General features: G+C 40.5%; 1 protein-coding gene across 2 annotated transcripts in view; it reads right to left on the reverse strand.

The window, feature by feature from the left end:
* Positions 1 to 21,481, reverse strand: part of ZZEF1 (zinc finger ZZ-type and EF-hand domain containing 1) — a 99,645-nt gene that overhangs the window by 18,917 nt on the left and 59,247 nt on the right. Inside the window, exons 38-47 of one of the 2 annotated variants that reach the window (XM_075013418.1) lie at positions 16,635 to 16,803; positions 14,222 to 14,355; positions 12,377 to 12,657; positions 9,894 to 10,068; positions 9,211 to 9,343; positions 7,852 to 8,048; positions 4,599 to 4,718; positions 2,513 to 2,698; positions 2,239 to 2,339; positions 1,507 to 1,642 (exon numbers count right to left, since the gene is read on the reverse strand). In XM_075013418.1, the coding sequence (XP_074869519.1) occupies positions 1,507 to 1,642; positions 2,239 to 2,339; positions 2,513 to 2,698; positions 4,599 to 4,718; positions 7,852 to 8,048; positions 9,211 to 9,343; positions 9,894 to 10,068; positions 12,377 to 12,657; positions 14,222 to 14,355; positions 16,635 to 16,803 (1,632 nt within the window). Of the gene's footprint in view, positions 1 to 1,506; positions 1,659 to 2,238; positions 2,340 to 2,512; positions 2,699 to 4,598; positions 4,719 to 7,851; positions 8,049 to 9,210; positions 9,344 to 9,893; positions 10,069 to 12,376; positions 12,658 to 14,221; positions 14,356 to 16,634; positions 16,804 to 21,481 lie in introns of those variants that run through there. The other variant, XM_075013419.1, reaches the window with a different exon arrangement.

Raw genomic sequence — 21,481 nt, forward strand, 5'->3', positions numbered from 1 at the left:
TCAGAACTATTTACTTCCTTGTGTCTGGGAATCTACAACCAAAATTTTAATTCATTGTTTATGGCTGATAACTATACTCATGAAGAATTACAAGCTCCAATCTTTCAGAGAACACAACTAAGCAATTTATCTTAAGTTTGCCCTTTGGTGCCAATAGATTAGTTACAAACTATATAAACACTGATTTTAAAAAACAGGCAAAACCAACTGATTCTAATGCTGAGAGAATAAATTCAAACTGAATTGCACTGGTGAAGCAACAGCGATGATGCTCCACACACTTTTTTTCTGGTTCCCCTGTTGGATATATTGTAACTATGGATTATTTCAGTAATCACAGCCACTGAAGAGCAACTAAGAAATTGGCGACTATATTTCCTTTCTGACCCTTTGGTGAAGATCTAGATGGAATTTCTACTAAGTACCACTGTGTTCAACAATCCATTCCAACCTATTTAGGGACTCAAATGCTCAGTATCAAAACAATGATCAACTGTTTAGCTGAAATTTTTTTTTCAGTGTCATTTTTAAGTAAGATATAAATGTATCAAGTATGCAAAGACTACAAAGGGGCCTTTTTTCAAAAAGCACTGAAGGTTATTTTACCATTGGAACAGGTTAGTAATATATGTGGTTAACTCTCCATCACTTGGAGCCTTTAAAACAAAACTGGAAATTTTTCTAAAAAGCTATGCTGCAATTCAAGCACAAACTACTGGGCTATATACAGGAATCACTGGATGAACTTTTCTGACTCCTATGATGTGAAAGATCATACTAGCTAATGATATCCTCTGGTTTTAAAAAGTAACTATGAATCCATGCTTAGTTTTGGTGGATTGTCATTAAATGAAATCATTCATAAAATTACGCAACAATATTTCATAGAGCTTCACAGATTTATGAATTTATACAAAGAGGTAGGTATTAAGTAAGCCGATTTTTAAAAATGTTTAAAATGGATTTCCTGTAAGTGAAAATTAGCAATGCCCATATATCTCAGCTTCTCCAGTGGGACTATCCTGGGCCCATACTCAGGATTTCCAGCATTTTAGAGGCATCCCAATGTGTGACTGACACTTGCTACCTAGTTATAGAGTCACGTAACTCGCCTTTTGCTACTAAAATCATACTGTCAGTTTTGGCAAAATGGATATATCTTTCCTTGGTATTATTGAAGCTATTCCTGTGGCAACACATTGCAGAGAGGTGATCAGTGTGTTCATGGTTGCATATTAGGTAAAAATCTCTTGTGTGAAATAGGAAACTCATAGTATTGCAGTAAAACCATAACTTGTTCTCCTGATCTAAAGATCTAGCTCTTCAAGAAAGAAGCTGCAGAGAAGGAAGTTAAGTTCTTCCTGATATCTTGCCTTTTTCTTTCAATACAATAAAACTGCGTTATCAGAGGTGCTGTGAAAACAATCAAATTTAAACTTTATAAGTTACTTCAATTGCTAACTCTTGTGATACGAATTTCTTTATTTTCTTGGAAACAGCACACACCAAACACGGTAGGATGATCATGTCTGTGTCGACTGCTTTTGAACTCTGCTCTTCCAATCTCAAACGTTTGCTGGGCTGCCATTTCTGAGCTAATGTTCGGATCCTTTCGTCTGTTGTAATTACATCTCCATCAAACCTTAAAGTGACAAATACTGCAGTCAATGAACATTTAAAAAAAAAAAAAAAAAAAAAGATATTTGCATTTAAAGCTTCCATGACTTGCATTTAGAAAGCTCTTGTCCATGTACTGCCTTACTCTGTTATGGAGGTCAGATCAACTAACAAACATTCTCATTTTCCAGTTAATAAGATCAAACATGTTCATTTCTTGCAACTTGATTTTGTAAGCAGCAGATGGTACCAGAAGCTGCTCTGAGTGCCAGTAAGCCTATGCTCATCACTCTCTCTCCGTTAGGATGACATTTGAGAAATACTGCTATCTCTGACTTTTCATCCATAAAAGCAATTTTTTCTACAGATACACTGTACATGTGAGTAAAGCTAGCCAAAGGAATATACAACATTTCAAAAATGCTAGCTTCTGTCCTCACAGCTACAGTTCCAAATTTAACAGGAATCAGTTTTCCAATTACATTTTAAGAAGCACTACAAAGCAGTTATATAGTCTTTTTCACATAAAAGTTTGTTTAGCTCCCCCTGCTAACTGAGTAAAAAAGTTACGTTCCACATTCAATGGCTTAGTTTTTCCGTTGGATTCAGTAATTTCCTTACCTCTTTTGTACTTCCAAGAAGAAAGAATCTGTTCTTTTCATTTGCAGCTCATACATGGCACGAAGAATATGCAATGGTGCATTAAGTGCATCATGCGTCATCTGAAATAAAACATACATAAGGTTAGGTGAGGAAAGGTAAATTACAATTGGGGTTATCAAACACATTTTTCTTAATCTAAGCAATACAAACATGCATTAGACAAGCATATGAGAACAATTTATGTAATACAAATATGAGAATATCTTTAAAAAGTGGGGGTGGAAAACAGTACCAAGAAACATATTTTGGTTGCTTCATCCAAGCCTTCTAGAGGATCAAGTTTGCTTTGATCCAGGTCAATGGGACTGATGGTTTTGTCTACATCCTGATCTCTGTCCCTTTCCTCTAATTCTGTAGCCTCACGTTCAGCCAGGGAGCTGATCTCCTTCTTTGAGGAGTACAGCATTATTGACAAAATCTGTAAGGAAAAAAGCAACATTTGAGTATAACACAACACCTGTAGATATTATTAGTGTATGTGAAACTGGCACTTACAAGACTATAAACACATGGACACATGCTTTTCTGAAGACAAGCAGCATTTAAATTGCATGTCCCATTCCTTAAATGCTTTAAACTTTACAGGCTTCTATGAAGACATCTTAAATAATTAGCCATACTGTTAAGAAACAAAGAACAAATTAATTCAACAAGTTTTAGTTTATTAATATTCAAGCAATCAAAGATGGGAACACAATATATAGCTGCAATTATCATTCATATGTAAAACAGTGGTTTTTAGCCACAGTTCCTTTCCTGAAAAACAAGTTACTTATTTGGTTCCAATATACACAATAACATTAACTACTCATTAATAAGAAGAGCAGCAAGGTAACACTCTGCTTTGGTCTTGGCCAATACATCAACTGTGAGCACCAAGGCTAGTACAGACACAGATAAAAACTTCACAGAGCAGTCCCCTTGTCTGTTATCATAACACAGAAAAGCAGAGTGCCAATTCTGCCTGTGATAACAGATGTTCAAAAGAACAATGTGTCCAAGTATATGTTGGATCTCCCACCAGTTACACATGAATCATTGCAACAGTGTATCTGCTTAAGTGCTGCATATAGCACAAGCATCTAATAGGTCTCTTGATATGATTTTTGAAGAGCTAAAGGGAAATGGGAAAAAAAAAAAAAAAGCATGACGACTTTGCCTCCTATCCCCTTTAACCGCAGATTTTAACAAAACAAAAACAAATCAATTCAACCAGGTGTGGCAGGTTTGCAGAAATTTTGGTGATGCCTACAATGCTCAGAGCCTGAACCCCTCTCCAATCAAACTCCTTCCCCTATCACCTGCCTAAGACTTGGGGAGTGAGTTTGGGTGCTGGGTGCAGGCTCTGCGCTGGGGCAGGGGACTGGTTGCAGAAGATGGTGTAGGCTCTGAGAGGGAGCTTGGGTGCAGGAGGGGTTAAACAGTCAGGCTCTGGGCAGGAAGATGGGTGTGAGAGGGCATCCAGAGTGTAGACTCTGGGGTGAAGTTTGGGATCAGGCTCTGACCTGGGGTAGGGGGTGCAAGAAGGGGTGAGGGGACCAGGTGGGAGTTTCGGGGAGGAGGGTTCAGGCTCTGGAAAGGGGCACGGTGCAGTGCTTACCAGGGTCACTCCTCTGGCAGCAGCTTCTAGGTTGTGGTTGGGATGGGAGGGTGATATCGCTTTGTGCTGTTACTTGCAGGCAACACCCACAATTTCCCATTGGCCACAGGGGCACTCTGGATGGGGGCAGTGTGCGGAGACCCCAGACATGCAGGCAGCCACATCGAGTGAGGGAATGAAAGCTGTTCTAGCCCTGCTGCACTGCTGGTGTGGTAGCCCAGGCCCCAAAGTGTCCCCTGTAAGCCAAGTGCTTGGGCGGCCACCCAGAAAAGATTCAGGTGCCACCCAGGTGATTACCAAAGCGTCCAGTTGTTAGCATGTGATTCTGTGGTGGTGCACATGCCTTGGTGCACATTAAATTTATTGTGCCTATGGATAAGGGGAAAAAACATAGGAAACGCTGCCCCCAAGGCATTTTAAATCACCCAGGGGCAGCAGGTGAAGCTGTGGGGGAAAGAGACCTGGCCCCAAACCTTGGTGGAGCTGGGCACCAGGCCAAGAATATTTCCGGTGCCCATACACATAGACTCAACACCCATGAATTCAACATTAGCATTACTCAAAAACATTTTCCATCACGTGCTGAGAACAAAATGATGCATGTATTTAATATATAAATAATGCTTGAAAGAAGTTTAACATGCAGACAAAATGCAAAACTGCGTTTTTGTGCCAGTGGCTACTCTGGTCTTTTACTAAACATTACTTATTCTCTTACCTCCAAGTCTCTGAGAAGCCATGTCTTACTGAACCCAGTTCCTTTGCTACACTTTTTCACCAGCAACTTAAGTAAGCCTGACTGAAGAAAGGCTGCTTGCGTCTCCTCAAAACCATGAGTCTGTCAAAGACAGAGAAAAGAGTCAATGTGAGCTCTGCCTGAGAATACACAATCCCCACCAATGAGAAAAGTAAAGGGATTTTTTTTTTAAATCACAACTAAACTACAGAGATTCTCACTACTGAATTATTTAGCTGTACTCACGATGAGATGTGTAACTGCACTACCAATTCACAGTTGTTAGTACACGCTAATTTTACTGTGATAAAGGCGAGATGAACTCAAATATGTATTTTTCCCCTCAGTTCTGAGAATTCACCCTCTTCCTCTACCATTATGGTTCAGCATCTTCAGACTTACCACAGAGAGAAATGGATCAAGCACCTAGTCAACAACATTCCTTAATTTATTCTGAGATATGCTTTGCATCTATGTTCAGAGGATGCAAGGAGCCAAGACTGACAGGTGACTATGGCTATTATTTCTGATTTGGAGATGGATGCAGAAGACAGATATGTTGAGAGTCTCTGGGCTAGGTTAAAGGGGTAGAAAACAAGGGTGATGTCATGCTAGGGGTCTACTACAGACCACCTAGCCAGGTAGAGGTGATGAGGCTTTTGCAAAGCAACTAACAAAATCATCTGAAGCACAGGGATTTGATAGTGATGGCGGAGAGTTCAACTATCCCAACATATGTTGGGAAACTAACACAGGAAGGCACAGACCATCCAGAAAGTTCTTGGACTGCACTGATGACAATTTTTTATTTTAGAAGACTGAAAAAGTGACTGGGGAGAAGCAGTTCTAGATTTGATTTTAACAAATACGGAGGACTGAGAATTTGAAAGTGGAAGGCTTGGGAGAAAGTGACCATGAAATCATAGAGTTCATGATTCTAAAAAATGGTGCAAGGGAGAACAGCAAAATAAGACAATGGATTTCAGGAAGGCAGATTTTGATAAACTCAGAGAGCTGGTAGGTCAGGTCCCCTGGGAAGCAAGATTAAGAGGGGAAAAAGCAACTGAAGAGAGTTGGCAGTTTTTCAAATGGACATTATTAAGGGCCCAAAAACAAGCTATACTGCTGCATAGGAAAGATAGAAAGTATGGTAAAAGACCCCCTTCGCTTAGCCAGGAGATCTTGCATGATCTCAAAATCAAAAGGGAGTCTCATAAAAAGTGGAAATTAGGAGAAATTACAAATGATGAATATAAACAAACAATATAGGTATGAAGGGGCAAGGATTAGAAAGGCAAAGGCACAAAATGAGCTAAAACTAGCTAGAGCCTTAAGGGTACCAAGAAGACATCTATAAATACGTTAGAAGCAAGAGGAACACCAAGGATAGGGTAGGTCCACTACTCAGTGAGGAGGGAGAAACAATATCACAAAACTTGGAAATAGAGGTGCTTAATGACTGCTTTGTTTCTGTCTTCACCAAGAAGTCTGATGCAGAAATGCCTAACATGGTGAATGCTAGTGGGAAGGGGTAGGTTTAGAGGCTAAAATAAAAAAAAAAGTAAAATATTACTTAGAAAAATTAGATGTCTTCAAGGTCACCAGGATCTGATGAAATGCATCCTAGAATACACAAGGAACTGATAGAGGAGGTATCAGAACCTTTAGCTATCATCTTTGAAAAGTCCTGGAAGTCAGTGCCCATCTATATAAAAAGGGAAAAAACAACAACCCAGGAAACTACAGACCAGTCAGTTTAACTTCTGTGCCGGGAAAGATAATGAAGCAAGTAATTACAGAATTCACCTGCAAATTTCTGGAAGAAAATAAGATGATAGGTATCAGCCAGCACGGATTTGTGAAGAACAAATCATGCCAGATCTATCTGATAGCCTTCTTTCACAGGATAACAAGTCTTGTGGATAAGACGGAAGTGATGGATGTGGTATACCTAGACTTTAGTAAGGCATTTATACAGTCTCATTTGATCTTCTTACTAATATAGTATGCAAATAAAACTCAGATGGGGCTACTACAAAGGTGCATGCATAACTGGCTTGAGAACCATTCTCAGAGACTAGTTATTAATTATTTGCAGTCATGATGGAAGGGCATAACAAGTGGGGTTCCTCAGGGATCTGGTTTGGGATCAGGTCTATTCAATATCTTAATCAACTATTTAGACATTGGGATAGAGAACACACTTAAGTTTGCAGATACCACCAAGCTGGGAGGGGTTGCAACTGCATTGGAGGATAGGGTCAGAATTTAAAAATGACCTGGACAAACTGGAGAAATGGCCTGAACTAAACAGGACAAGTGCAAAGTACTTCACTAAGAAAGAAACAATCAGCTTCATACATACAAAATGGGAAGTGATTGTCTAGGAAGGAGTACTCTGGAAAATGATTTAGGGGGTCATAGTGGACCACACACTAAATATGAGTCAGTGTGATGCTATTGCAAAAATAGCAAACATGATTCTGGGATGCATTAACAGGAATGTTGTGAGCAAGACATGAAAAGTCATTCTTTCACTCTACTCAGCACTCATTAAGCCTCAATTGAAGTAGAGCATTCAATTCTGGGCACCACATCCCAAGAAAGATGTGGAGAAATTGGAGAAGGTCCAGAGAAGAGCAACAAGAATTATTAAAGGTGTAGAGAACATGAGATATGAGGGAAGACTGAAAGAACTGGGCTTGTTTAGTTTAGGAAGAGAAGACTTATAGGCGACATGATAGCTGTTTTCAAGTATCTAAAAGAGAATTGCAAGAAAGAGAGAAAAATTGTTCTTCTTGGCCTGTGAGAATAAGACAAGGAGGAATGGGCTTAAACTGCAGCAAGGGAGATTTAGGTTGGACATTAGGGAAAACTTCCTAATTGTCAGAGTGGTTAAACACTGGAGTAAGTTTCCTAGGGAGTTTGTGGAATCTCCATCGCTGGAGATATTTAAGAGCAGGTTGGATAGAAATCTATCGGGGATGGTCCAGATGGTGGTTGGTCCCGCCATGAAAGCAGGGGACTGTACTCGATGACCTCTCAAGGTTCCTTCCACTTCTTGTGTTCTACCATTCTATGATTATGATAGTGTCTGGAATACCTCAATGAACTGGTCCCCAATATATGAGCATTTCACACATGACAGCCCTGACCCAAGACGGTTCAGGCCTCACACAAAATGTTTAAATGGAGCTGGTCAGATGCGTGTACATGCACACACACGCGTCATCACCTTAAGTGTTCTATACAATCCTTTAAGAGCCAGAGACAAGACCCAGGTGGCTTCTACTGCCTCTGAATAGCTACTGTCCATGCTGGTCTGCAAAAGGTGGCTGGTTATAAAAGCAAAATGCTGGAGATACTGTCTCAGTTGGGTCTGGGATTCAGTGCTTTCTTTTTCACATTTCTGAACCAACTGGTAGTCTTTTACTAGGAAAAAACAAACAGAACAGTCTTGTTGGAATTTTCTCTAGGCTCAATATATTTTATTCTTTACATTAACATGGCATCTAGAAGCCCCACTCATGGACCAGGGTCCTATTGTACCAAGTTGTACAAACACAGCACAAAAAGACAGTATCTGCCTCCAAAGAATTTATAATCGACAGCATAAGACCAAATGCAACATGTGGCTAGACAGACCAACAAGGGAGTACAACAGAGATAACACAGATCAGTAAGATAGTCTAATCTAAGGACATTAGCAACCTAATTGTTAATTTTTTTGTACACATTGAAGAAAAACAGATGCTGGAAAGTCCTCTCATAGCATCAACCATTCTATAGACAACTATATTTAAGTCAATGATTAATGTGGTAATTGCATGTTAAGAAAGCAGAATTACATTTAAAACTGGGATAAACTACTTGCTTGTGTCATGAATTCCTTCATGAGGGCATAAATTGCAACAGCTACACATTTTCCTCATTTTTGTTGGAGTGTATTTATAAAATGTTCTCTTATTTCAGTACAAAATAAAAACGCTTGAATAGTGAGCTATGGGGAGAGCTGCCTTCTCACCCCTTCCTTTGTAAGAAAAGTAACAGCAAGAGTAGTTAAAAACAGCCCAAACTTCTCTTTATCACTAAGCAGACTCAGAAGGCGCAAAAATAAATATTCTCATGGAACAGACAAAATGGGGAAAATTGATGACTCAGGATTGATCCGGCGAATTAAATTATTGTCCTCCTTTTGATCCTTCTCCTGCTAATTCCTAATCCATTTTTGACTAACCAATAAGAAAACAACAGTACACATCTGTATGTCTGAACTCGGGATGTAAAATCCTGTTCAATTAGTTAACTAGTTAAACGTCAAGTTTAACTGGTTAACTGATTAAACCAGAGGGGGTGTGGGGACTGTCACAGATGGGGCTGCTCTGCCTGGGCTGGAACACCCCCTCCCTCCCGCAAGTGGCAGACTCCCATGGGGCTGGAACAACCTCCTGCCCAGGGTGGCCAGCTCCAGCCCCTACCAGTTAACTGTAAACAGTAAGCCTAATCCATTTAGTAAAACTTGAGACTTTGGATACTCATAAGAGATACTGTAAGGAATATCACACAATTCTTAGACATAAGAACATCAGGGAACCTGTTTTTCTTTTCCGGGTTTTGATGTCTACAACAACTGCCCTGTTTTTCTCAGTGAAGTGCTTTAGGATGATTACATTATGAGGTTCATTAGCATTATCCATGTACACTGAGCGAGTTCCCATACACAGCACCTGCATTAAAAGAATAAAGAGAGACCAAGAACTTCAGTTATCAGTCTAACTTTGTACAGTATTACAATTTTATTTTTAAATTATCTTACATACTTGCTTGCACTGTTTATATTTCATATCACACTTATTATTTAAACAACTGTTGAGTCCAAATATTTTTGGGTATTCAGAGATACACTGCATATTTTTGTAACAAGATATCTTAGGTGCATATTAACAATGATATTTTGGTTACAGATCGGTGATACTAATATTAAGAACAATGTCTTGTTTTATATTATAAAAGTACTTCTTTCATATTTATGGTTATGCTATTCTGGATTTCAAGTTACTCACAATGAAATGCATGCAAGCAAAAACCAGAGCTATGTAATTACATTTTCCATTCAACAGAAGACTATGACCAACTGTGGAAGACACAAAGGATGGAGCCTCAGACACATGAGTTTTGCGGCTTTTGCCAATTTATAGGATTAAAATGTAGCCTTGAATGTTTAATATTTGAATTTGTAATTATAGCTCAAATAATTTTAATCAGTATTTTAATTACCTCTGGAAATCCAACAAGTACCAATAAGGTGAAAATATTGGTATGTTTTAGCTGGAAGGGCAGCTGTTTAATACAATGGTCAGTGAAAGCTGCAATCACACTATGCCACTGTGCAGAGGAGTTCAAAGCTCGAAGAATATCTGCCATGGAGCATGCCCAGTCTAGACCTACACGGCTGGAAAACAAGGTAAGACTGTATTAGATGGTTTGAGTCAAGACTCTGTTATGCAATTATTCTCCCTAAAACAAAATCACTAGTCCACTCAAATAAAATCACAATGGCCTGCCATCTTAAATAGCATCTAAGGCATAAAAAATGTTAACAGAAATTAAAAGCAATACATGGTTCTGAGATCTTTAGTTTAGGACTAGGAATTTTCTTTCCTTCCTTTGGCTTCTTCTTTCACATGACTAAGACAAGCTTAAGATATCGGTCTTATTAAATAAAAGCAAATTAAATCTACATTTTGATTTAATGGCTAGCACAGCATTTTCACATAAAGCACAGAACTGCATATTTTTGATTGATGAACCTCAATCTAAGACCAGTAGATCCTCTGTGTATTGTCTTTATATTGTGCATGTTTTTCTAATTGATTTATTAACCAATTTCTAATTGCCTTAAGCCTCCTTCCCCAATAAAAAAACTACAGTTAGGAACAATGAATAACTCAGTATTTAACAAAGCATACTATTTACCCTTACGCTCCTTAAATGTATTCCACTTCAAGGCACTGAAGAATATACTTTCAATGCAACATTACTATCTTTCCCTGAATAAGAAAGGCCCTATTGGGTCAGACCAAAGATCAATCTAACCCAGTATCAAGTCTTCCAACAGTGTCAAATGCCAGATGCCCCAGAGAAAGTAAACATAATAGATAAGCACTGAGTGATCCCTCCCCCATCACCCATTTCCAGTCTCTGACAAACAAACTAGGGATACCATTCCTATCCCATCCTAGCTAACATATGGTTGAACCTAGAGTCCATGAATTTATCTAGTTCTTTTTGAACCCTATTAAAAAGTCCTTGTCATCACAACATCTGCTGGCAAGGAGTTCCACAGCTCGACTGCACTGTGAAGAAATACTTCCTTTTGTTTTAAAAGCCTGCTATCCATTAATTTCATTTGGTGACCCCTGGGGTTCTTATGTTTAAGAAACAATAACTTTTTCTTATTCACTTTCTCCATATCAGTTATGATTTTATAGACCTCTGTTATATACCCCGACCCTGTTTCCTCTTTTTCTAAGATGAAAAGTCCCAGCCTTCTTAATCTCTCTTCAAATGGCACCCATTCCAAACCCATCATTTCTGTGACCCTTTTCTGACCCTTTTACAATGCCAAGATATCTTTTTTGAGCTGAGGTGACCACATCTATGAGCAGTATTCAAGATGTGGGCATATCATGGATTTATACAGAGGCAGTAAGATATTTTCAGTTTTATGCTCTATCCTTTTAAATGATTCCTCACATTGTTTGCTTTTTGACTGCTGAAGAACACTGAGTGGATGTTTTCTAGAATGACTGCAAGATCTCTCTCAAGTGGTTTTGGCTAAAATAGTCCCCATTGTTTTGAATGTATAGTTGGGATTATATTTTCCAGTGTGCATTACTTTGCATTTATCAACATTAAAAATTCATTTGCCATTTCGTTGCCCAATCACCTAGTTTTATGCAATCCCTTAGAAACTCTTCACAATCTGCTTTGTTCTTACTTATTTGGAGCAGTTTAGTATCATCAGCAAATTTTGCCACCTCACTTTTTATCCCTTTACTCCAGATTATTTATAAATAAATTGAATAGGATTGGGCCCCAGTTTGGACCTTTTGGGGCACATGACTAGTAACCTCACTCTATTCTAAAAACTGACCATTTATCCTTATCCTTTGGTTCCTGTTTTTTAACCAGTTATTAATCCATGAGAGGACCTTCCCTCCTATCACATCACAACTAACTTTAAAGCCTTTGGTGAGGGCTCTTGTCAAAGGATTTCTGGAAATCTAAGTTCTTTATATCCACTGGGTCCCCCTTGAAAGACTTCCTTCTACCTTTCTAGACACCTCTAGAAGGACAGCTCTCTCTGTCCTCCACTGTAGCCCATTCCCTCCTCATTTGGTTCCTTCCAGCTTGACCTTGTAATATAAACAATTTTCTCCTGGACTGACGAGCATGTTGATGTTAAGAGGAGAGGAAGAAAGTCACACAGGAGTTCAGGGAGGAGGACTAGCCCTTTTTTCTCTCTAAACCCCAAAATCCTACCTCTTCCACAAGTGTCCCACATTAGTCCTCTGCATATACCCAGCTCTCAGCTGATAGCAACATAGCACATTACTCTGAGAAATGTTGACTTCAATGAGAGCCCTGGCTAATATTTCTCAGGACATGGCTCCACAATTATCCCAAATCAGGTTACACTACTCCCTGTCATGCATTTAAATCAAGAATTATCTTTAGGAGTGAGCACTAAAAACCACCTGTCTAAGCACACCGCTCCCAGACTGAACAAAAGATGAGTTGTCTTCCAGCCTTCTGGCACCGTAGACCCATCTCCTGCTGCAAGCAGGCTGTGTTTGGCTGAAAGGACCTTTGTCACTGCAGCATCGACTTCTGTGGGCGTCAGTCTCAGAATTAACTGGCCCAGAAGACCCAGAGTTAAATGATATGTTTCATTTAAATGGCCAGCATTACAGATTACAACCTGAAACATTAGTGGAAGGATCTGTTCCAAGTTAATCAAAGACATTGTGCAGCCACCCTGTGAACACGAAAGAAAAATCTCATTAGAACAGTAAACATAGCAAGGCCTTTAGTCATAGTATATACAGTACAAAAAGTCTCTTGCTGAACTCTCATTTTCAGTTACTCACAATATTCAGAAACCTTGATCTTTGAGGCTGAAGTTTTCCAGCCTTGTATCAACATAAAGGGGGGAAATATGAGGGAAAGACTATTCAACCATTCAAGAAAGAGTAAAGAAAACAATTTAAAAAAAAAAATCTTAATTCCTGGCGTATAGAAGTGAAGTCTAATGTGGAAATAGCACTGCTGAGAAGATACTTCCATTGCTAGAAGAAAGATTGCTTTTGACTTTAGAGTTTAGTACCTATAAAAGTCATACTGGACTACAGATTGTAGTTTTGTTCTAGCTAATCTTACCTAATAGACATCCAGAAAAAGAATACAGTAGTCTCCTGAATTATGCAAGGGTTCCATTCCCATGCACCTTCGCATAACTCAAATCTCGCATAAATTCATAAGTTGCAGGGGAGGGGGAAGGGTGCCCTGTTTCCCCAGTGGAATGAATGTCCTGGGGTTGCCGGGGGTGGGGGGAAGGGCAGCTGGGGAGGATTAAGCCTGACAGTGGGTTTGAGGCCTTCGGAGGGGGACAGGGTGGTTGAGCTTGCGGTGAGTTAGGGCTGCAAGGGGGGCTGGAGGATGAAGTTGAGCCGTGGCCATGGGGCCCTGTGTTGGGATGAGCCAGAGCCATGAACGCAGGAAGGGGGTGGTGAGCTGGAACCAGGCACGGTGGGAACGGGAGGTGAGCCGGAGCCAGGCGTGAGATTAAGTGCATTTCGAGGGATTACTGTATAGACACAAATTAACTGCACATTGATATGCCTACCCCCGGTGTAAAGTCTGTAGGTGTAAAGTTCCACCACAACTGGGGGAAAGGTTCCTGAAGCCCTGGCTTTAGGGGACAGGGAAAGAGCATGTGATCTTTTCAAGCTGCTTTCAGTTGTTTCTGTTTTATGTTGGAAATATTTTCTCCATAAATAGGATAAGGGGAAACAAGGAAAGGATTATACTCTGTGGTAAAACCTGGTGCATAAACCCAGAGCAAAAAAACTAACATCGAGGCTGGGTCTACACTTGCTGAGGAAGATCGAATGTGTCTCTCCTGGAACTCCTTGGCAGCAAGTAAGAATTAAGGAATGCCAATGGAAGGAGCGCTCCCGTCAGCATTCTGAAGTGAGGACAGGGACAAACAGACAGCTGCTAAATCGATTTTTGGTACACGATTGGTGTACCTAAAATTGTGTAGCAGCTGTCGATACTCAAGGTAAGCATACACCCAGCCCTAATTTAGTTGGGCTGATTTAAAGTTACACGAACAATAAAAAAAATGAAGTACACCTGATGGTGGGTGATTGATTAATAACATAACTGAATGTAATAAAACATTTTAACATTAGCATTTTGATACAAATTTACCAAAGAGGTGGAACTACAGCTGCCTGAGCTGAAATTTTCCCTGCTCTCAGTGTGTCACAAAGCAAACAGTTTCCTGGGAGATTGAGAGGGGTGTACTTCATTCTTACAGATTTTAAAGGTGGCAACATAGCTGCTAGCAAGCCCAGAATTCTCTTCTGAGAGCATTCAGCAAATACTTGCTCCTGGTTAGGCGTAAGAACTTTCTCTGCCTGCTTTTGGGATGAATCTGAGTTTTCGGTACCTGTGTTTTAAACAAATATAAAAAAAACATTAAAACTATAGAACATATGTGCAAATTTAAAATCTGAAGTATTAAAGTATAAATAGGCACAAACAATGGGCTTATCTACACAGTGTGAGTGTGCACCAGCAGGGTGTAAACACTTGATCACACAAAAATGTCAGACACTAAATGGCCCTTGTTGGTGGGCACTAATTTCCTAGTGTGTGTTAAAGTCTTCCAAATAATACAGCTTTTAAATACTGCAGAAAACATTTATTTTCCAACTTAAATGTTGTCAAGAATACTGACTACTAAAACTAAAGTAAATTTGAAATAAGTGGCTCAGTATATCCAGAAAAAAACCCATTAAATTAAAAAAAAGGCTCACATTTTAAATTATGGGGGAGATGAAACAAGATTTTCAAGTATTTTTACACATCCTCCATGTGCTTGAGTTCCTCCCTATACCGGGGATTAAAATTACTTTCAGGGAAAACCAAGAGACACAGTAGAGAGACACAGGTGACTAGAAGGATTTATCAAGGCCAACCCATATCAGTGGAAACCCTAAAGATGATGGAGAGCCACAACCATCACAACATTTGACAACTAGCAATGAATAACCCAGAGGAAGGAGCTTTCCTTTGCCTCTCAGCAGAGTTTGTGAATGCCTCATGGCACTGCCTAGAGAACAAAGGACTAAGGTGATCAGCAGGCAATAGTTTCTGGAGGATGCTGGCTGCTCTCTCCTGGGACTGACTCAAATCTAACAGAGGCAAAGGCCGACATGGAGTTCACTACAACATGGCTAGCAATCTGCTCATTGTTGATCAGAATGGACTTGCTTTGTTCTATTTCTCTATAATATTCCAAGACTTCCAGTGCAGTGTTTCAGTTAGACTAAAATTCTACCATTTTGAAAATCATTGGAAGTCACTGCAAATTCCAGCAGAGATTCATTCCTAAACAATTCTCTACAGTAGTCTCCCTTTGAAAGACTTACTGGGGAGAGATCACAGTATGAAGTCATTTGATTCCACAGCTGTGCATTTCCTTTTCACTAATGCAAACATCTCAACAGCAGTCCAAAAGGAGTGAGAAATGGATTTGCAGAGGTAACTTAAATTACACCACAGGCTTGTCTACTCTTGTCCCCCAACTTTGAAGGGGGCATGGTGATCAGGTTGATGGGAGAATATTACTAATTAAGTGCTGCAGTGAATATGCAGCACTTTATTAGGCTAATTCTTCCCCGTGGCAATTTCGAAGTGTCAAACTTCAAAGTGACAGCATGCCGTGTAGCTGCGGGCACTTCGAAGTGCCCATGCTACTTAAAAGTGCCTTTACTCTTCAAAATTTTGGGTGATGTAAAATCAAGCTAAGTGCCTTAAAACTGACTTTATGCTGTAGTGTAGACATAGGCTTACATGAGAGATAACGCTTTGCACAGGATCTTAAATTCTGTTTAAATAAAGACAAAGTTATTTCTAAATGAATCATATTTTGTGGAGGTGCTATTAAACCATCATTTCATATCATATTATGCATCTGACAAAGTGGGTTTTGCCCACGAAAGCTTATGCTCCAAAATATCTGTTAGTCTATAAAGGTACCACTGGACTTCTTGCTGTTTTTTATCTTATACTGACCACAAGTTTAGCTTAAAAATGTAAGCAGTACTTTCGAGATTACATACCTCAAATCAATAAAGACCCATCTAGAACACCTCTAATTTTGTACTAAAAACAGAGACAAGATCATAGGCATAGAACAAATCTGATATGCATTTTCAACAGAATACAAGAAGGAATGGCATGTGAAATACAAAAATGAAAATGCAGACTGCAGAGAGGGAAAGGAAGAGAAAGGTTTAAATAATCTCTAACATAATACAATGCAAGAAAATAATACATACTTTCAATACATTCACTTGACTCACCTAGAGAAAGGCTTTGAAATGCATGGGAGAAATTTACTTTGTAAGGAAGTGATCTTAAACATTTGTGATGTACTAATTCCCAAAGCGCTATAATTTACCAAAAAAAAAAATATCACATAACATACTCATTTCAGGCTATTCTTTCAAACCTACTGCTATGTGGCAATTTGTACAAATTGAAATGCAAATAAAATACTTTGTGTATGGGTATTCCAAAGCAATAAGAATATTAGGTCTTGATGCAGATGGTTTATTTAAACTGAATCTATTTACAAATGCACAAGATAAAAATGGACACAAAAACACAGCTGTATACGTGTGGATATATGTATGTTGGATGAAATTAGCAATCTCCTACCTGGAAGACATGGAGATATGCTGTCATCTGCAGAATTAAGAGCCAATATCTCTGAATCCTGTCTTGAAACATCTTTCTTTGACAAATTAGCATTAGAAGGATTGCTTTGGCTTCCTTGTCTTTGTTTATTTATAGAATACTGAGTTTCATCACAGACATCGCCTTTCCCCTAAACATACAACAAAACAAACATTTTGAGATTAAAGTAATGAGTGAATGATTTTTACTTGGTAAAATACTTTAAATTATGAAAACCCTTCAACAGATTTATTTTATGCCATATTCTAGCCTTAAGTTTCAATATACAAAGTGAAAATTACACAATGTTATGCTCTAAAGTTTATCTTCCGTCAAAAACTTTTTGGTCTATAAAATCAAATTGCAACAGAACTGGAAGGCTGGGGAGGGATATTATTCCCCTACATCGCTGAAAACTAATTTAGGCACCACGGCCCATTTACAGGAGAATTGTTGCTTTGTCTTTTTCACACACAGCTAACTTTGAGGAATAAAAGTCATCTTTAGAAAAAAGAGAAGTTAGTTATTCACCTTGTGCAGTAACTATGATTCTTCAAGATGTGTGTCCCTGGGGGCACTCCACGGTAGGTGTTGGGCTCACCCAGCACCCCAGTACAGGGACTTTTCCAAGCAGCAATAAGTGGGGCTGCACATGTGCTAATACAGCACATGCTATTTATGCCACTAGGGATAGTGTGCACAGCCCCGTTCTCACCTCAGTTACTTCAATGATGCCATAACCATGACTACTGCACTGAGTTGAGGGGAGATGGACAGGATGTGGAGCACCCATAGGGACACACATCTTGAAGAACCATCGTTACTGCATGAGGTGAGTAACTTCTCTTTCTTCGAGTGCTGTCCACATGGGTGCTCCATGGTAGGGGATTGTAGAGGAGTACCCCTCCAGTTGGATGGGGAATTTTGATTCAGTGCATCTACTGTGGACAGTACTGTCATAGCTAATGCTACATATTTGTCTGTTTGAGACTGTAATTCATAGTGCGTCATGAGCATGTGGTTAGAAGACCATGTAGCTACACAACATATGACCTAAAAAATACTGACATACAAGGCTGTCAAATGTAGGTTATGCAGTCTGGGATGAAGCATGGCACCCGCACTCAGAGAGTAGGTTGAGATGTCTGGAAAGCAGGTAGAAGGACGAAAAGATACACATTACACATCTCATAGAAGCGGAAGGGACCACAGGAGGTCATCAAGTCCAGTCCCCTGCCTTCTTGGCAGGACCAAGCACCCTCTGTGACATTTTTTTTTAAAATCTATTTGTCCCATACCCCTAAATGGCCTCCTCAAGGATTGAGCCCACAACCCTGGGTTTGGCAGACCAATGCTGAAACCACTGAGCTATCCCTCCCCTCTACAAACAAGATTGGTCACAGACAGATAGACTAACACAGCTATCTATTAGAGGTGAGAGAATAAAGGAAAACAGATCTGTTTGGCCCATACTGGAGCAATGAGGATCATCTGTGCTCCAACTGACTGGATTTTTCTCCAAACTCTGGCGATTGAAGGAACGGATGGAAAGGCATACGGGTGGTAAGTATTCCATTTTCCAGTATTTCAAAGAGATCTATAGTTGGATGGCCCCACATCCGGAAAGGGTGTCAAGTCACCTGTTGGTGGAGCTGCCATTCATGGTCCAGGGAGAAATGGCGAAAGAGTCTGTGAGTGTGTTGCTTATGCCTGGCATGTATGATGCTGTAGAATGATGCTGTGCGCAGAACACCAGTTGCAAAGTTTTATGGCCCCTGCACAAAGCGATTGTGGCCAGGCCACTCAAGAGTATTGAGATAAATGCTGTAGTATTGTCTGTGAGAGTCTGGACGGCCTTGTTTTGAATGTGCAGCAGAATGTACTTGCAAACTTTGAAGACAGCTCATAGTTTGAGAACATTGATATGTAACCTCTTCTCATCTCTAGGCCATCAACTTTGGATGTGCTGCTCAGCCAAGAAGCAAAGCGACCATTGTAATTTGATAGGCTGATTAGGCATGATGAAGCAGGATCCCTACTAGAAATGTTTGTTCTTGGGTCCACCAGCAAAAGGACTCTGTTACTTTGAGGTAATGACACTGGTCTGCGTATTTGGCACCTGCTGGGAGTATACACTGACGCCAGCCAATGCCGAAGGAAGCAAAATGTAGTGAAGCATTGGTGACAATGTAGGTAGTGGCTGCCATATGGCCAAAGAGGTGAACGCATGTAAGCATGGGAGCCTTAGGGCTGATGTTAAGTTGTGATATCAGGCCCTTCATAGCCTTGTGATGTCGGGTAGGGAGACAAGCTCAAGCGGTTGTGGAGTCGAGCTGAGCTTCTATGAAGCTGATGCATGTGGTAGGTTCCAGGGTTGATTTGGCAATGTTTATAAGAAACCCAATGGGTTGTAAGAGCTGTGTCATGGATTGGACCATGGTTCTTGTAATGTCTTGAGATGGTCCCCAAATAAGGCAATTGTAAGATATGAGAATATGGTGATGCCTTCCCATCTGAGGTGCGTAGCCACTAGAGCAAGGACTTTGGTGTATGCCCTGGGTACAGCTGAAAGCCCATAAAGACAGGGTTCTGCATCGAAAGTGCAGTGCTCTCAGGGTAAAGCACAAGAAATGTCTGTGAGCAGTGTGAAAAGTGAAATGGAAATAAGTAAGTGTCTTGGAACTCAAAGGCTGCAAACCAGTCCCCCTCACCCAGTGCAGGAATTATATAAGATAGCACTTCAGGATGACCATACTATTTGCAAGTGTATTTATTCAACTGCCACAGATCTAAGATAGATCTCCAACCCCCTATTTTCTTAGCTGTTAAAAGTCGGGTGAGTAAAAGCCCTTTCCCCTGGTAACATTTTGGAACTTTTTTCTATGGCTCCAATTTATAAGAGGTACAGTACTTCAACTCGTAGTAAGTTCTCATGGGAGGGGTCACTGAAGAGGGATGAGGTTGAAGGGATGAAGAGTAAAGAGATGGTGTATCCTTGGGCATAGTTGTGCGCTGGAGAGTGGGGGAGGTTCAACAAGTCCTCGACCAAAATGTCAAACCTGCTGTTTTGAGGCTGGTGGAGGTGCTGATTATTCAGGGCCTTGCATCTCTGATTTCTTGTCTATTGGTCTTCTGTTGGAAAGGTTTGTAGGACTGTCTTGCAAATGACTGGTTCTTTTATCTCTGGTATGGGGCGTATCTTCTTTTACAGAATGGGCGACTGTACACCCCCAAAGTGTGCAAAGTAGTTCTTGCATCTGTGCTGGAGTGTAAAATTTCATGTGTTTGCTGCAAACAGTTTGACTTTGACGAATGGTAAGTCCTGCTCCTTTGTCTGGAGTTCTTTTGGAGCACTTGTTGCCTGTAGCCATGAGGATATTCATGTAATAATGACTGTGGCTCTGGCTGCTGTATCAGCCAAGTGTAGTGCCATCTACAGTGCTGTTTTTGCTGCAGTGTTGCCTTCCTGAATTGTAGATTTCAGAGCAGGTCTTTTCCCTTGGGCAGATGACAGATTAATTGTGAAAACTTACAACAAATTGCCAGTCATGATTGGCAAGGAGTGGCAAATAATCAGCTGAGTGTAGTTGGAGCGTAGAAGATAAAACAACTCCAGGAGCTTATGCTCCTTGGTCGTCAATTTATTTGTACATTGATGATTTTACTCTGTGCTTGGCAGCATTTGGCTGTGGGTTCAAAGATAAGTCATCCATGCTCTTTACTGGGACAAAACACTTTCTCTCAGCCCATTTGTCCGTGGGTGTGGCTGTGTCAGGGTTTTATCAGACCACATCTGCTGCCTCCTGCATAGCCTTGCAAAGTGGTAGAGCTACTCTGGCTGTTGTAGGAGGTTGTAAATTTTTTCAGACGCTTGTGTTGCTTCTCAGGTACTTTTGTTAAAGTGATCTCCTGGCTGATTACCGCTCTCTTACACAGGTCCTGAAATTGTTTCAGGTCATCAGAAGAAGACTGGTAAATTGGGAGACAACTTCTCCTTGGGAGATGGCAGATTCAGCTGGTGGTGAGTCTGGAGGAAACCATGACCCAATATCATCTAGCAAGTGGATATCATGCTATTCTATTCTTTTTCCATTGCGTGAAGAAACCAACAAGATAGGGGGATGGCTGGTGCTGTGGCACAGCAGAGGGTGTTCAAGTGACTCCTAATGGGACTATTGCAGTGGCAGAGTGATTGATGTGATCAGGGTCTGGAGTAATAAGGCTCATGTGTATGGCAATGGTGATAATCCATAGCATGAGTTGCCCTGGGAGAGAAATGTTGTGACAAGAAGGTGCTTGTACAGTAAAATATCTATTATCGTTAAAGCATGAAGATAAGGGCTTCCAGAAATTAACTATTCCTACTGGGTGAGAAGTGTCTATAATCTACAGAGTAATAGGAGTGAAGTGAATCATAGTACCTCAGTGACTTTTGATAATGGTGGCAGCTACTCACACTGTCCCCTGTGGTGCTAAGGTGGACCAGGGGATGTGACAAATGCCCTGTGGTGACCTGGTTAATAAAGTAGGCTACGGTCCCGAGGGAACTCTATCTGTTTTAGCCCTGGCATTCTGCAGTGCCGCAGATGAGAGCTGTTGCTATGGCAGGGTTTGGCTTTGTTCTCCCTAGTGCCAGGGGAGAGCAGGGCATTGCATGGTTTTCTAGCACCGGTAACAGCTGAATTTCAGCCGTTGCTGGCTGTGCACTTGACTTGGCAGTTCTGTTCTGCTGGTTCCGGTGATTGCTATGCTGCTGCTTTGGGCATTGCTGGTGCTGGTGTAGCCACTTTTGTTGACATGTGGCTTTTAAACCAAGACAGAAATGGGCT

This window comes from Carettochelys insculpta, chromosome 19 (assembly GCF_033958435.1).
Source record: "Carettochelys insculpta isolate YL-2023 chromosome 19, ASM3395843v1, whole genome shotgun sequence".
NCBI classification, from domain to species: domain Eukaryota; kingdom Metazoa; phylum Chordata; order Testudines; family Carettochelyidae; genus Carettochelys; species Carettochelys insculpta.